At 46.0% G+C, this 17,901-nt stretch overlaps 1 protein-coding gene across 1 annotated transcript; it reads right to left on the reverse strand.

Annotated features, from left to right (window-relative positions):
• Nucleotides 1-270: 270 nt before the first annotated feature.
• On the reverse strand, nt 271-17,073 carry zswim7 (zinc finger, SWIM-type containing 7). Its single transcript, XM_080549744.1, has 5 exons — nt 16,938-17,073; nt 16,780-16,801; nt 16,154-16,256; nt 2,502-2,606; nt 271-689 (listed from the first exon to the last, which is right to left on the reverse strand). Exons 1-5 carry the CDS (start codon nt 17,011-17,013, stop codon nt 567-569), a joined length of 429 nt encoding a protein of 142 aa, XP_080405870.1. The 5' UTR covers nt 17,014-17,073; the 3' UTR covers nt 271-566.
• Between the last annotated feature and the right edge of the window lie 828 nt (nt 17,074-17,901).

Consider the following 17,901-nt stretch of genomic DNA (forward strand, 5'->3'; position numbering starts at 1 on the left):
GTTGGGTTCAATTGGCTACCAAATTGGGTGAAAAAAGGGATAAAATCTTTTTTTTTTTTTTTTTTATAAAAAATAAATGTAATCCCGTCTCTTGCTAATAGTCTTCAAATCCAGTTCAGAAAACATACAAACAATTCTGTAACAACCAGAAACAGCTGGGGGGTATTCCATCAATGTCGCTAAAGGAAAATCCAGGCTTATTTTGATCTCTTGTGAATTTGTAGATTTTTTTGTATATAAAATAAAATAAAATTGCAAGTTGTTTTTGTCAAATAAGCAACAAGTCTGTCAGAACTTTATTATTGTGTTGGCAGCAGCAGTGAGTGAGTGACTTGCCTTCAGGAAACAACTAAATAGATCAGCACAAGCTCAGTGCACATTCACTGGCCTCAGATTAAAACAGCAACATCTAATAATCTGGTGACTTTGAAAAACACACTGAAGGGTGAACAACCACAGCAGAGTTCCATGCAGCAGACAGCGTTTTGCAGCCATGTCCTGTAGGGGGTTGGGGCTGGGGTGAGCTGCAGGCCTGTGGTCTAGGTCTGTGTGTCTGAGTCTGGGGTCTAGGTCTGTGTGTCTGAGTCTTCTCTCCCAGAGAGGATGTTGGACATCTGCTGGTCAGACACCGTCTCCTGCTGGGTCAGACCCATGGCCTCACTGAGGTAGGCTGCCAGGATGTGCTTACACTGAAAGAGGAAGAGGAGAGCAGAGAGCACTGTTAGGGAAGTCAAAACAACACAATAGTGTGTGTGTGTGTGTGTCTGTGTGTAGACTCTCCAGGCAGCATGTGAAAGCCCTAGCGGCCTACCAGCTGACCTACTTTGGTCAGTCCATGATGGAGTCACAGCGCCCCTAAAACAACCCAGACGGCTGTGCTTCTGAGAGGGCCAGGGAGAGGACTGAGGGAGAGGACTGAGGGAGAGGACTGAGGGAGAGGACTGGGTGGTCAAGCTCACTGTGTGGCATTGACACACGTACACAACACAGTGAGATACTCAGAGGAAACTGAGGAGGGTTGAAGGCACGTCTGGGGTCTTTGTGGTTTAGGGTTTGTGGGTCTCATAAGCAATATCACACGAGAGGGAGTGCTGTTATACTGAATATCATTTTGCTGATATTCAGTATAACAGCACGACCTCGAGTGTGATATTGCTTTTATACAACAGTTCTACAGCACCATTAATTAGTTAACAGTAATAAGTGACAACAGATGATGATTTGTTTGTTAATTTAATCATTTATTTTGGCTCCGTCAACAACAACAAAATTCCGCAACTGAACTGTTGCCTAGTAACCTGAACCCAAACATCTGCAGGCTAGCTACATTGTATTAACGGTCATTTTGGAGTAATATAGTTAAAAGTCCCAGTGCTGTTATACTGTATATCAGCACTCATGGAATGCCTCTTGTCCAATCAAATTACTTGGTCGGAACTAACTGTTGTATAAATGGGTTTTAAAATTATTTAAATAAATTTCTGTTCTGACACACCTCTAATACTTTTCTCTCCCCATTATGATCCAATAACAATCTCTTTGTTTTATTGACATCAATGGTAGTTATAGAAAATGAATGGGGAACTGGAAAGGACAGTAACCTCTCCGGTCCTCTTTGTGAGATATTGTACATTTCATGCGTATTAGATCAATGCTACTGAGGAGCTGTCCTCAGGGTCTGCTGCGGCTCTGGGTTTCTCAGGCTGATTTTAGCATCGTCCTCAGGGGACACAAGTCATCATGAAGCAAGAGCGAGGACAAGCTCGGCAAGGTCGATTTGGAGCAAAATATATTTTGAGCTACAGTTCAATTACAGTGGAGCAAACAAGTATTCAAGTTAATTAAACATTTCCGTTGCAAATGGGAAACGAGACCCTTAAAGTAAAGATGGCAAATAGATCAACAACATTTGGATAACCTGAAAAAACTGAGGGCCCGCAGCCAAGCAGCTTTATGGAGCTGTTCTGTTCCTGAAGGAAACGTTCTGTATGGATGCCTTCCCTCCTCCAGTAGTAGACAGGGCTGTATGGATGCCTTCCCTCCTCCAGTAGTAGACAGGGCTCGTAGAGTCGCCATTCCCCGTAAGAATGGGATGGTGGATTTTGTCATATGGGGACAATTTTAGCATCCCCACAGTGTCAGTGACTTCAGTGTCAGTGACTTCAGTGTAAAAATGTCATTGCATGTGTGCGTGCCCCCTCCCTCGCCCACAGTATTTTACTCAATATGCGCAAAACTAAATGTTGAAATAGCACCACGTTCATTGATAAAATGCACAAGGGATGGAAAGGGGGTATGGCAGTTTTAGAAGGGGGATGATTTTGACTGTTTTTATTTCAGGGGGGATGCCATCCCCCCTCATCCCCCCTCAACTCGAGTGCTGCAGACAATGACTGTGATCTTAACCTAGCCGATATACTGTATGTGTGTACTGTATGTGTGTACTGCATGTGTGTGTATGTGTGGTGTGTGTGTGCGTGTGCGTTTGGCGGTGTGCTCACCAGCAGGCTCTCGTTCCTCCTGAGCACACTATAGGCGAAGGCCGGGCAGGGGCAGTAGTGGCAGAAGGAGAGACAGGTGTACAGACGCCCCGACCCCCCCATCACCTGGAGGACAACAAACCACAGACACAGAAAGTCCCAGTCAAAGGCAGAGCCTGGCTAAACACACTGGAGCCCAAACCAAACATTTCATAACACAGGCTACTAAAAACACACAGATGTGATATGGGGAACCAATTTAGGTGGTTACCAAGGGGCGATTACTAGAGACCAGCCATGCAAAGACTCACTAAAAGCTGTGGCAGCAATATCACAGAAGGATCTGAATGAATGGTAAGAGTACGTTATTGCCTTCTAGTGAAACCAGCTGTCGCCAACAGCATGTTTGGATACTGGATTCTGATTGGCTAGCAACAGTGGTAAATATCTCAACCACCCACTGTTCAGACCACATTTCCAGTATCAATGCGCCTCCCAATCAATCTGATTAAGATCACCTGTGCTGACCTACAATGCAATGGTTGATCTGGTTTATGGGACTATATTCTGTGGCGGAAGGATATATGTATTCTGAAACGAATAATGATTGTAAATACATGAATTTAATGTTACAACTGTGTATTTATTTGTTATATTATGTGGTGGCATTCGAGGGCGGGGGTTGTCCCCCCCGATTTTCCTCTCATGGTAAATTGCTTCCGTCGCCAAACCAGACCTGCGCAGTACAGGAGGGGACTTGTGATAACAGTGGATGTGGAGCAGAGAAAGGAATGAAGGGAAACAAGAGATGGTTATCACCTCCCTGCCACCCCTGAGGTCCTCCAACCCGTCCCGACACATCCCAGCACCTCCCTGCCACCCCTGAGGTCCTCCAACCCGTCCCGACACATCCCAGCAGCCTTGGCCTTTAGAGACAGACCTCCCTGCCACCCCTGAGGTCCTCCAACCCGTCCCGACACCCCAGCAGCCTTGGCCTTTAGAGACAGGAGATGGTTATGATCACCTCCCTGCCACCCCTGAGGTCCTCCAGCCCGTCCCGACACATCCCAGCACCTCCCTGCCACCCCTGAGGTCCTCCAACCCGTCCCGACATCCCAGCAGCCTTGGCCTTTAGAGACAGGAGATGGTTATGATCACCTCCCTGCCACCCCTGAGGTCCTCCAGCCCGTCCCGACACATCCCAGCAGCCTTGGCCTTTAGAGACAGGAGATGGTTATGATCACCTCCCTGCCACCCCTGAGGTCCTCCAACCCGTCCCGACATCCCAGCAGCCTTGATCACCTCCCTGCCACCCCTGAGGTCCTCCAACCCGTCCCGACATCCCAGCAGCCTTGTACCACCCCTGAGGTCCTCCAACCCGTCCCGACATCCCAGCAGCCTTGGCCTTTAGAGACAGACCTCCCTGCCACCCCTGAGGTCCTCCAACCCGTCCCGACATCCCAGCACCTCCCTGCCACCCCTGAGGTCCTCCAGCCCGTCCCGACACATCTCAGCAGCCTTGGCCTTTAGAGACAGACCTCCCTGCCACCCCTGAGGTCCTCCAGCCCGTCCCGACATCCCAGCAGCCTTGGCCTTTAGAGACAGACCTCCCTGCCACCCCTGAGGTCCTCCCACCCGTCCCGACATCCCAGCAGCCTTGGCCTTTAGAGACAGACCTCCCTGCCACCCCTGAGGTCCTCCAGCCCGTCCCGACATCCCAGCAGCCTTGGCCTTTAGAGACAGACCTCCCTGCCACCCCTGAGGTCCTCCAGCCCGTCCCGACATCCCAGCAGCCTTGGCCTTTAGAGACAGACCTCCCTGCCACCCCTGAGGTCCTCCAGCCCGTCCCGACATCCCAGCAGCCTTGGCCTTTAGAGACAGACCTCCCTGCCACCCCTGAGGTCCTCCAGCCCGTCCCGACATCCCAGCAGCCTTGGCCTTTAGAGACAGACCTCCCTGCCACCCCTGAGGTCCTCCAGCCCGTCCCGACACATCCCAGCAGCCTTGGCCTTTAGAGACAGACCTCCCTGCCACCCCTGAGGTCCTCCAGCCCGTCCCGACATCCCAGCAGCCTTGGCCTTTAGAGACAGACCTCCCTGCCACCCCTGAGGTCCTCCCACCCGTCCCGACATCCCAGCAGCCTTGGCCTTTAGAGACAGACCTCCCTGCCACCCCTGAGGTCCTCCAGCCCGTCCCGACATCCCAGCAGCCTTGGCCTTTAGAGACAGACCTCCCTGCCACCCCTGAGGTCCTCCAACCCGTCCCGACATCCCAGCAGCCTTGATCACCTCCCTGCCACCCCTGAGGTCCTCCAGCCCGTCCCGACATCCCAGCAGCCTTGGCCTTTAGAGACAGACCTCCCTGCCACCCCTGAGGTCCTCCAGCCCGTCCCGACATCCCAGCAGCCTTGGCCTTTAGAGACAGACCTCCCTGCCACCCCTGAGGTCCTCCAGCCCGTCCCGACATCCCAGCAGCCTTGGCCTTTAGAGACAGACCTCCCTGCCACCCCTGAGGTCCTCCAGCCCGTCCCGACATCCCAGCAGCCTTGGCCTTTAGAGACAGACCTCCCTGCCACCCCTGAGGTCCTCCAACCCGTCCCGACATCCCAGCAGCCTTGGCCTTTAGAGACAGACCTCCCTGCCACCCCTGAGGTCCTCCAACCCGTCCCGACATCCCAGCAGCCTTGGCCTTTAGAGACAGGAGATGGTTATGATCACCTCCCTGCCACCCCTGAGGTCCTCCAGCCCGTCCCGACATCCCAGCAGCCTTGGCCTTTAGAGACAGACCTCCCTGCCACCCCTGAGGTCCTCCAGCCCGTCCCGACATCCCAGCAGCCTTGGCCTTTAGAGACAGACCTCCCTGCCACCCCTGAGGTCCTCCAGCCCGTCCCGACATCCCAGCAGCCTTGGCCTTTAGAGACAGGAGCGCCTCGCCTGCTGCATGAGGCAACAACGCTGTCAATGAACCCCGTTAGAGAACGCAGCATTCCTCATTTCCTCTCTCCTGAAATACCTCACTGACAGAACCGGGTTACAGAGAGAGAGGGCTTTCACCCTATCCAGTCATGTCCGAGCAGTTATCACCTTGAGGAAGGAAGGATGCATTTATTTTTCAAACATAACAAATGCGCGTGGGTAGGTTAGCGCCCCTGGCTGTGCAGAACTCGGTCCAGACTGGGTGACAGACTTTAACTCCAGCTCTTTACACATGATGCATGAGGACATGAAGTCAGGGGATTAGTCAGACTCAACACCATAACTAATGCCTCCCAGGATGGCAGAACAGGCTCCATTATCCCCCGGTGGTGACAAATTCACAGCCGTGTAGTCGCACCAAATTACTTCCCCTGTGACCTACAAAAATAAAACACATAATTTGTAAAAAGTGACAGTTCATTATAAACGAGTCACTGCAGGGACTATTAAGTGGAGTCGGTGGCAAAAGCAGGGAGCCGTGAGGCAGCAGACAGAGGGAGGCTGTGGGGGAGACCGAGAACACAGGCCTGGTCAAGCTGTGAGGTTGCAGCTTAAAAAGCATCACAGTCATTGAAAAACAGGTCACATTTGGGGCTTTTTTGTCCTTTGCTGCTGGCATTTCAGAATATGTACTACTGCTGTAGCTCTGACCACAAAGCAATGTTTAGGCCTACACAAAACCACACGTTTTCACTTGTATTGTCTTTATTCCTTTGCTTGGCAGGTGTCCAACAACTCGGAGGGTATTCCACAGCCTGACTGTAAATGAAGCGCTACATTTCAGCCTCTGCAAATGAAATAAACATGAGACTCCGGCTTTGAGTTGGCTTCACTGCTCCAATGGTAGGAATGCTGCTCTCTCAGGACTACACAGAGAGAAGCCATCATGTGCCAGAGAGCTCGGGGTTTGGAGGGCCATGCCTTCCCCCCGTCAGCTCCAGAGCAGTAATAGCCCGTCTGGGAGCAGGGAACCACATGCTTTGTGGGAAGTCACTGAGCACATGGCCCATGTATCTTAGTCAAAGCTGTGGGCTGAGTCATAACTCACTGCTGTCGGGCTAGATTTGCCATAAAAAAAGGTGAGAATTTGTGTCAAAAGCCTTTCAGAATTTGTGTCAACATTACAAGCTCAAATGATTTAATGCGTCAAATGTTTAACAACCAGGCAGATTTCCGTATCTAACTTTATTGCAGGAAGTGAAGCAGACATGAGTCAGCAGATTAGGCCCACTTGTTTAGTACGCAAATACTACTTGTACACATTGGCCAGCTACAGATGGTGTCTTTATAGCGAGAAGGTCCTTTTTGTAATGTCACTGAGGGGGCTTACATTTGCTTACATTCCAGCTAGAAGGACGGGCTTGGAGAGCAGAGGCTGGGAGTGAAATGATAACACACATCTGAAAGCTGCTGCTCTTGCTGTTTCTACAAGCAGTCAACAACCCAACATTTGGATAGCAACAACACCCCAATTAACTATAGCATGACCCCAATCACCTCCCAGGGAGCAACAGAGAGATAAAGAAACATCTTGAAACATCTTGAAACCTGGTACCAGACATACCAAACATGGTATTCAAGATGACACAGAAGGACAGTCTTTCTGCTGGCTTAATGAAGTTTGACGTGCTGATCCACCAGACATTTGGTGCATTTTGAGAACAACACTACAAAGTCTAGACTCTAAGGTCATGTTCTCACATGAAAGTCCGAATCAGGACCCGGAGCAAGTGGATGAGTTCGCAACATTGTTGCATAAATTATTTCTCTGATTTGTGTTCTCACAGCCCTTTATGTAAACGAAGTAACATACGCAATCGAAGCAACAGACGTGGTAGTTGATTGGTCAGAAAAAATGAAAATTGCCCGTTCGTCCCACTCTTATCCAGATCAACACGCATGCGCTGTTGTTTTCCTATGGACTGCCTCGATGCGTCGTTTCTAATCGGAGCGAAACCACCCTTTTCAAGCGGAGCATGCGTTGGTCGTTTGCTCCGGGAGCGACTTCGAGCGAATTCTCACAGCTCCAAACGACGCAGAGCAAAGCGAATTTTATCCTAAACTCCGATTCCAAGTGAAGCAAATGTTCTAGTGAGAACACACCCTTAGACTGTAACCTTTTAGGGCATACACATAATATTCACTAACAAGCAAACTCACTTATCCTACGTCCAAAAGGGATTGAGAAACGCCATTAGACTCATCAGGTCCAAAGGAGTGATTTGCGTTAACTGACAGGAAAAAGCCTTCTTATTCATTAGCTTCAACGGACAAGATAAACAATAATAAAGAGAAGATCAACATGTCCCAGAGTAACTCAACCCCCCAAGCTACTGTGCATTTACAGGAAAAGAGGATTTAAGTATTTTAATCTCAGACCTAGTTAATTTATCTAGGTGTTGTTTCAACCTCCCTCTGACATTGCATCCAACTGGCCGTGTCATGGTTCCAGGAAACCTTCCACTTGAAGTTGGACAGAGAAGCAGACAGAAGCAAAGCGCTGGACAGACATGTGGGTTTGAGGGATTATTGTGCTGAGACTCCTACGTGAATTCCCCTAAACCTAGTCCTGAACACTGCTTTTCTTTTCTTTTATATTTTATTGTCAGTTTTTCCGTTTTATACACAAGACAAACAAACAAACCAACTAACAAACAAACAAACAAACAACAAGCTGCCAGGCATACATGTTTAGTATGATTGGGTTCCAAGCAATTCCCAAAATGCAACATCATCAAGTATTACAAGGATACAACTAAAGAGTATAAGCAAAAAAAAAAGGAAGAGTACAGGCTTGCATCACTACAGGATATAATCAACAATTCTTTACATTTTTAGATGAACACTGCTTTTCTAAAGATGGCTTCTGTCCGACAGATTCTCTCACACGTCCCATGACGTTTCAAAGCGGTGGTGGTGAACCCAGGCAATACCCTGAAGGTGATTCTCAACTAATCAACTGATTTATTAATCATGTGTCACCATTGCTCTCCAAGTATTGAGCATTTGTCAAAGGTAGTATGGCATTGATGATATAGAATGAAGAAGTTTCATCCTTGTTATCAGCATGGGATGCAGAGGGTAGGGTCTGTTAACAGATGTTTACACTAGAAGATATCTGCTACAAGATATCTTGGCATAAATAACTACCAACCAGAGTTCTTACTCTCATTCCTCAACCTCTTGTTTCTGTCAAACAAACATGAGAGAGATCAGGCAGCATCGCTACTGCTACAGTAGCCTATTTATACTTCAGTACCCTACACGCAGGAACTAGCGAACAGCGCTGTGAAGGCACAGGCCAGCACTGCTGGACACAAACATAACAGCTAATACAACTTACAATATTATTACCATATCAATTTCAGTTTCAGAGAGGAAGGCATTTCTTAAGCAAAGTTCATTATACAGTGGGGTGCAAAAATGTGGGCACCCCTGGTTTAAATGTCTGTTAATTAATCTCCAAGTGATTGAAAGCAAACCTGAACACTAAATGCTACAAAGTTAAACATGACACCTTTCTGCAAATGTTAAAGCAAGGTTTCTTTTTCTTTTTCTTTTTATGAGATTTTAAGTGATAAAAAAAAAAGGAAAAGGGCCCTGTGCAAAAGTTTGGGAACCGTTTTGGATTATTCTTTGTTACCTTTTGAGAAGATGATTACTAAGGCCCAGACCAAGGTGATTTACTCGTTAGGGCTTCAATGAGTCAGGTGAATATAATTCCAGGGTTGAACTATATATATTCTGAAGTAACTCCATGCCTTCTAAAGTATCTGACTTTGCTAAAGATGCTTCTGCATCCAACTGGCTGTGTCATGGTTCCAGTAAACCTTCCACTTGAAGTTGGACAGAGAGGCAGACAGAAGCAGAAGTTGGACAGAGAGGCAGACAGAAGCAGAAGTTGGACAGAGAGGCAGACAGAAGCAGAAGTTGGACAGAGAGGCAGACAGAAGCAGAAGTTGGACAGAGAGGCAGACAGAAGCAGAAGTTGGACAGAGAGGCAGACAGAAGCAGAAGTTGGACAGAGAGGCAGACAGAAGCAGAAGTTGGACAGAGAGGCAGACAGAAGCAGAAGTTGGACAGAGAGGCAGACAGAAGCAGAAGTTGGACAGAGAGGCAGACAGGAGCAGAAGTTGGACAGAGAGGCAGACAGGAGCAGAAGTTGGACAGAGAGGCAGACAGGAGCAGAAGTTGGACAGAGAGGCAGACAGAAGCAAAAACGGTTGTGTCTGGTGTTAAAACCATAAGTTCCTCTAAACCAGGGGTGGCCAACCCGCGGCGCTTTGCCTGTCTGTCTGCGGCTCTTTAATCCATTCATTAAAAGTGTGTGGCTCGCTCTCTGTGTCTCGATAGGCGTCGTTTTGGTATGGCAATCTATGGCACTCGCCATACCTGGCTTAAAAAAAATACCCTGAAAATTAAATCTGAAACACGTTGTCATTTTGGTGATTTTATCCACACAACGGTAACTCAACATCCTCCCGGCTCCATCTCACCCCCCCCAGCCAGGCGCTGTAGTAGAGCGGGACATGAGGGTTCTGCTCTGGCTAGTAGCCTAGCAACAGTTCCTCAATAAACAAGTTAATATTAAAACATTGTCCATGATCGTCGTTAATTCAGGGTTAAACAAACTGTATAAATGCCATAATACTGCTGGTTCAAATGTATTAATGAACAAGTCCATGTCATGTTGTGCCAATACAAACATGTCCTAATATGTTATTTTAGTGAAAAACCCGACCTAACGTCACCCACGATTGTGAAGCGAACTCTAACAAACTAGTTAGCAAACTTTATAGGGAACAACAGCTAGTTAACGTATGTCGACCATGTCTCTATTCTCAATACTTTCAGTAATAATTGTACCAAATTGGGGCCAGTAACAATAACTTGTGTGTGAGTAAGTTATATGTGTGTGCAAGCATGTTTTTGATATTGTCCATCGTCTCACTTTTAATAGGTGAGCTGTAACACAAATATGCCAGGGGAAAAACCCCCCACAGGTGAGGTCTTACAATACTAGCGTTTTAACAATACAGTTAATTTAGAGTTGAGAATAGCTACATCTGTAATGTTTTGTTTCTAACGATTGAACCAGTCTGCCTGCTAGGAAAGATGTAGATTACTACCTACATCCTGTAGTTATCACCTTTATAAGTCAATTGTATAGAAACAACTCACCGAAATTGACTAATGCACAACTGATTTGAAAACAAATTCCACCGACCCCCCCAACTCGGTGCCTTGCCATACTTTGGCTTTTGCTGAAATGACACCACTGGTCTCGTAGCCTATTGGAAATGTATTGTGTGTGCGTGCGTGTGTGTGTGTGAGAGAGGGAGTGCTTTTGTGAGCCTGCATGTATGATGTGGCTCTTTGTGGTACTCCAATCATTTTGGGGGGCTCTCTCTGACTGGTTGGTCACCCCTGCTCTAAACAGTTGTCCAAGGATGTCAGAATCAAGATAGTTCACTTCCACCGTCAAGGAGAAGGCTGCAAAAAACTCTTGCAACGTTTCAAACTACCCATTTCCACTATCAGAAACAACAATTGAAGTCAAGGCAAGATCTGGAAGACCAAGAAAGAGTTCAGATAGAATGGCCCAAGATCTGGTGAGAAATGGTCAGAAGAACCCACACATCACTGCAAAAGAGTAGCAGACACCGGTCTAGTTGTTCACAAGACAACAATACAGTGTACCTTAAACAAACAAAGACCTACTTGGCAGAGTTGCCAGAAAGAAGCCTTTCCTACGACCTCAACACAAAATAAAGCGTCTGAAGTATGCAAAAGAAAACCTTGAGAAACCTGAAGCCTATTGGAACAATTGGAACAACTGACAAAACCAAAACCAAAGTATGTTTGGAGAAAAAAGGGTGAAGCATTTGTAGAGAAGATCACCTTGCCAACTGTTAAGCATGGAGGTGGATCCATTATGCTTTGGGGTTGTGTAGCAGCTGGGGGCACAGGCAATATTGTGCGGGTGGAAGGAAGAATGGATTCCACCAAATATCAAGACATTCTAGACTAGAGGCTAATGTTCGAAGGTCAGTCCAGAAATTGAAGTTGAAGAGAGGTTGGGTATTCCAGCAAGACAATGACCCAAAGCATGCCTCAAAATCAACCATGAAGTACCTCCAGGAAAGACGGATGAAGGTTTTGGAATGGCCATCACAGTCCCCAGACTTGAATATTATTGAAAATCTGTGGAGAGATCTCAAACATGCCGTGCATGCAAGAAGGCCGAAGAATATTTCAGAGCTAGAGGTGTTCTGCCAGGAAGAATGGGGGAAAAAATCCCAAAACAAGAGTTGAAAGACTCTTAGCTGGCTACAGGAATCGTTTGCAAGCTGTTATAGTTGCCCGAGGAGGAGTTACAAAGTACTAGCTGACAGGGTTCCCAAACTTTTGCACAAGGCCTTTTTCCTTGTTTCATTATTTTGAGACTGTATAAAGTAAAAAAATAAAAAAATGTGATGAAATGTTTAACTTTTTACCATTTTAGAGGTTAGGTTTGCTTGTTTTCACTTATATATTAATTGTAAAAGGCATTTTGACTAGGGGTGCCCACATTTTTTGCACCCCACTGTATGTACTTTCTATAGCTTTTGAGTGAGCAACCTTAAGCCTTGGTTACATTTGGAGTAGGCATTATTAAATTGAACAAAATAAGAGGGTTTCAGTCCTGTGGACAACATACCATTCAACATAGCTCACTTTCGACAGTTGCCTCTAGGGTGCATTGTCATTACAATGGGATTGATGATTGAAATTAAATAATAAAGGATACAGCTTTCAGTTGAACTCAGTTCGAGTTCAGAACTCAATGGTGAAGGGAAACAAAAGGAGTGGAACCGGTGAATCAGAGGAAACTCCCCAAATCTGGTCTACCCAGACCCACAAACCAGCACCCTAACCTGCAGTAAAACTCCCTTGGTAGTTATTAGTTCCTCGGCCCCCTGAATGGCCTCCTGGACCAGAATGCTCTGCTCTGGAAACATGAAGATTGAAGCGGGTTAAAGATCAGTGCTCAAAACGTAATGGACAGAAGGAAGGAAAGTCATCTTTTGAAGAAGCATCTCTTGAATTTGGAGATCTTCTATACAGAGGAATTAATATAAGTTACTAACATAAGTTACGACCAAAATATGGGAAGACAGCTCACTGATGACTTAAGCAGATGCCCACTAAATCTTGTGAAGACAAAATAATAAAAGTGAAGAGACAGACACATGTGTAAGAGAGATATTTGTGACATGTAACGTATTGAAGAGTGACATAAAAACTTTAACTCTTCACTTTACAAGTATAAATCATTTTAAAAAAATATGTAAAGTTATGAATTAACACTGAGAACAATATAGCAATTTCATACTTTATTCACCTAATATAATGGACAGTGGCATCTAGTGGACATAGTCTTGTACTGTCACACTGTATAATCAGAGATGTAACTTCAATTACTAATATATTTGGACAGGGCAACCTCCAGATTACCAGATTAACCAGAAATAAATTTCATAGTACCAAGAAAAACAAAACTCCAAGCCACAGCTTCATATTACTTCAGCCATAGAGAACTGATATTCATACTGGCCCATACAATCTTCTAAAGGAGGGGTTTGGATAAATGTCTAAATGTATAAATCATTATCAGGTAGCACTTTTGGTATAATGACGCAGAAATACTTATTGTATCTGTTTATACAAAAAACCTTCCAGAACAATCTGACGGTGGGTGTCGATTTGAAATGGAATGACCCACATACACAATGACAGAAAATATACACAAAACAGAACATATAAACCAGTGAGCATCATATTATATACATTTTCAATGAGTGCTTTTTGACCACAGAAAACACAAAACCTTGAAGGAATAAAACAATTAGGGGAATTATAATTGAATTTCATCCAAAAGCAGAAACCACTCACTGTCTGTATTTAGTGCCAGTGTTTTTCTGCTGCTTTTATAGTACCGGTACTATTTTCAAAGAAAGCCTTGTGGAGGCGTTTACAGGAAACTTGGGTCACGATGACCACATCTACTTTGGACCGGCCGACTTAACCTACTGGCATGGATGGGCTTTCCATAGAATTAAACACAGCAACAAGCCTAATAACTCAATGTCCTCATAAAGTATGATGCAATTTTACTCCCCTCGTATAGAGAGGAAACATCTGTTTTTTAAAAAGTGTACGTCTAGAGAACTAGCAAGGCAGCTTTCAAGGGCTAGTGGCCATTTCCCAACCAGTAAGTAAAGCCTGGTACACATAAACATTTTATACATCTTAACAGATTTTTTATTTGAGAGAGACCCCACACATGAAGATAAAAAATCACGGATTGAACAGTTTTTATCATATTGTGTGTGGTGTGCTCCGATATTCCCATGCAGCACACCATATACATCAAGATCTGTCCTACGACAGTCTAGACTCTAGAGTCTCGTCCCCCAAGTCGGAAATCTTGCGTAATCAGGGTAGTAGCACCCTGACTGACCTGTATGAGGCAGCCATGTGCGACAGGGCAAATAAAGTGGTAATCTTGTAGGATAATCTTTAGAGCCATCCGATAATCAGGCGTTTGCTGTCCTTGGTCGGAAGGGGGGGAAATTGGGCCAATTATCTGTATGTGTGTACCAGGCATCTGTATAAACAGATACGATAAGTATTTCTGCGTCATCATTTTGTTGAGAACCGACGGTACTCGAGCCTAATGGCCCTAATGGAAATCTCCTGTTTCCGTAGCTTGAGGTGGCTTGATGTACAACATGACATGACGCTGGTATGCCGCAGGGTCTTACCCCCACTCCAACCCTTAATGCTGAGTGCCAAGCAGGGAGGCATCAGCAGTGTTTCCTCTATATGCATTTATTCGTGGCGGGCCGCCACCAAAGAATTTCCTCCGCCACCAAATGATTCAGACAGTCCACTTTGATTCAGGCTGCGCAGAAAGGCAGCGAGTTATTATGACCGGAGAACAGAAAAAAAGCAGATTGAAGCTAGATTTAGGCCGCTTCCAGACCAACATTTCGTTACGATTTAGCGGTAGTTATTTACAATATGTTACAATGTTGCAATTAACCTCGTCGTTTTGTTCGCACTGCAATCGAGACTCTCAACAGGCGCGCGGCGCGAGGCGACGCGCTTTCAAAACAGTTTTGTGATTGGTCCGAATTTAGCGGGACATTTGGATTTCAGGAAATCCCTCTCCTCTCTCTCTCTTAGCCCGTCGCCGGTGCCTTTAATCCCATACGTATCCTAATCAAAAACGGAACATCATCAGCGACGACTGTGGGTTATTGCATTTACTGCTGTTCTCTGGTTCATGTTCTTATTCCAGTGCTCAGTATAGAGTATTTTAAATTAACATTCGTAATGTATGTCTCTGATCATGTTCATGGTCAATTAAATGCGGTGGTAGCTGACGTCAGCACGTTGCGCCGTTCTGAGCTGCAGGTCTCGCTGCTCTGTTTTTAATGTTTGTCGTTTTTTTGTTGTATAATGTCTAATGTTACAACCTCATCCAGAGTTGTTTATACCAGAAGTGCCCTCTTTGCACTAAGACAGACTGCAAAACATGAGGGTTTCAAACACTCATTACCGAAGGAACTACGGAAGAAATACCGGGGGTGCAAAGCTGGAGCGAAGCTAAAAGCTAAATCGAGGAGGCGCTGGAGATACAAGCCGTTTCTACCATCAATCGTAATGGGAAATGTTAACTCCTTACCCAACAAATGTGACGAGTTGGAGGCACTCGTGATGCATCATTCAGTGTATCGGGAGTGCAGCCTGATGTGCTGGCTAAATGAGCTGGCTAAATGACAACATCGCCGACTCATGTGTGGAGATCGAACTATTCATAGCAATATGCGCGGGGCAAAAATAATCTATTGCTTCTAAAATCACCACGAACAGAACGGCGGAGGTAGCCTACGGGTAAGCAGGGCTCATGTTGGTGTCCTCAAAGGTAAGAGTTGGTTTTCTTTAACTCAACTGATAGCATTACCTTGCTGTTGTTGTTTACCGAATGCTCCACCTGACTGTCACACTGTGATTTTACTTGTGTAAACAGTTAATGAGTAACGTTAGCCGGTTCTGTGCATGTACTCTCACGTAGGCCTACTTCGTATTGATCTTTCTGTGTGTGTGTGTGTGTGTGTGTGTAATGCGCGTTCCGCTTGTTCCGCTGCAGCTGTAGGATATATTGGTATTTGATCACCTTCTATATAAAATCACCTGCTCGGCTTTAATGACTTAACCGCTATTTAAGAAATTATAATTGTTGCCACCCTCTATACTAGTTTTTGGTGAAACCACGTCTTTGTTTTGAGCGCCAGTGCGCGTTTTATGCGCGTGCACGCGGAAAAATTTTTGCACGCGCGAAAGATGACCGCTCCGCCACTAATGTGAAAAATCCTGGAGGAAACACTGATCAGGTACCATTTTTATAGTCTTTGGTGGTATGACTCGGCCGGGGATCGAACTCACGACCTCCCAATCTAATAGGGCAGACACTCTAACCGCAAGGCCACTGAGCTGTTTTTTTCCAATCAGTGCTGTTCTAGTATTTTGGCAGAATTGTTATGTTTTAATACGTGAATTGCGGTAGATTTATCAATGAATGTTTCACTGTGTGGTTTATCTTATCTGTTGATGTGAGAAGTAGGAAGGGGGCACGGGGCAAAGGTGTACCTGGAACACTCTGCGTCCGCTGGGAGAGGAGACACAGGTGACAGAGAGCTGGTCCACTAGGTCCAGGGCCTGCAGCGCACACGACCCAAACACGAACCTCAGCCTGGCAGAGGGAAGGAAGAGCAACTCTGACTATAACACATAAGGATGTAGACAAGGACTATGTAGATAGTTTAGAACAACTCAAGCTATTTCTTCCCAGCCACCACAGCACTCAGCCGCCCACTACATCAGGAAATGCCTCAGCATGCCTCATGGCTGTGTGACGCCATCATCTCATTCTAGGAAACACAGCAAGTTCCTCCTTTTGGGAGGATCCTTACTTCAGACAACTATCCTCACCTGGACCATTTCAAATGCCATGCTAAATGTGATATGTGTCCAATTTGCTTAGACCTATTTATTTTCAATCAATGACAAGGTTGTTAGATTGTGATGACTGGGCAGGGTGGGTTTGTCTGTGATGAGAGGGAGGCTGAGAGGGGTTAGAGGTCAGAGAGAGGGAGGCTGAGAGGGGTTAGAGGTCAGAGAGAGGGAGGCTGAGAGGGGTTAGAGGTCAGAGAGAGGGAGGCTGAGAGGGGTTAGAGGTCAGAGAGAGGTCAGAGAGAGGTCAGTAGGCTACTCACGCAATCAGCAGGTCATCAGGAACTACAAGAAAGATCAGTTAGAGAAGCCAGTTAGAACAACTTCCTCATCTGGTCTTTAATACAAGCTCTGACTTTATTGCGGAATAATTCTTCAGTAATGAAGTATGAATGAACCATTTCCTGTCTTTCCAACTCACTGTGAGAGCTCTCCTGGTAGGTCTGCTGGATGTCTTTGAGGAGCTGCTCGGCCACCGCAGGTAAACATGACGACATCTTCTAAATCCTACAAAGTTGAATCCATAAAGACCACATAGGATATGATGTTGATACGCATCATGGTAAGCGAGAGATATACAAATCACAGGTCTAGCAACATGTCAACATGTCAGTGGATAAGTCAGACACATGTATCACATTGTTTACATTGTAGTTTGTAGACAAAACAAAAGAGCAAACAGCACATGGGCTTCCCTTCACCTGACTTCTTCTCTTGCCGCGGGTAGAGGAACTGGCTAACAGATGCTTTGCTGCCACCAACTGGTGGGGAAGGTCAACCGGGCCGCTAGGTGGCAGTACTGCACCAGAGCCGCTAGGTGGCAGTACAATACTGTACCACAGCCGCTAGGTGGCAGTACTGCACCAGAGCCGATAGGTGGCAGTACTGCACCACAGTTGAAAGGGAACAGATTTCCATCGACATTTCCATTTATATTTTGGGCATTTAGCAGACACCTTATTCCAAAGCGATTTACACTCGATACATTTGACTAAGCAAGTGAATCATCAATCCACCAGTCGTATCAGGAAGAGTAATCCAGCTCAGGCCCGGGGCCACTGGCAGTCTGTGTGATAGAAGGAAAAATCTACTTCTCTTACCTTCTTCTAAACCTAGACCTTTTTAAAAATATAGACACTGGAGGAACAGAGAAACAGTACAAGGGTGGCAATAGAAGTTTTAGGGGACACAGTAAAGGGGAAAGCGTGTGTCTTCAGGAGACGCAGTGCTGGGGGGTAGTAGATGTCTCAGGAGGAGCAGTTAAGGTGTAACCTGAAGAGATGGGTCTTCAGTCTCCGACGGAAGATGGGTAGTGACTCTGCATCTCGTCTGCCTGCATTGTAAAATTGTAATGAGTTCTATAAGCTCTATGGTCTGATGTTGTA

Source organism: Nansenia antarctica (assembly GCF_963989245.1).
Source record: "Nansenia antarctica genome assembly, chromosome: 20".
In the NCBI taxonomy this organism is placed as follows: domain Eukaryota; kingdom Metazoa; phylum Chordata; class Actinopteri; order Argentiniformes; family Microstomatidae; genus Nansenia; species Nansenia antarctica.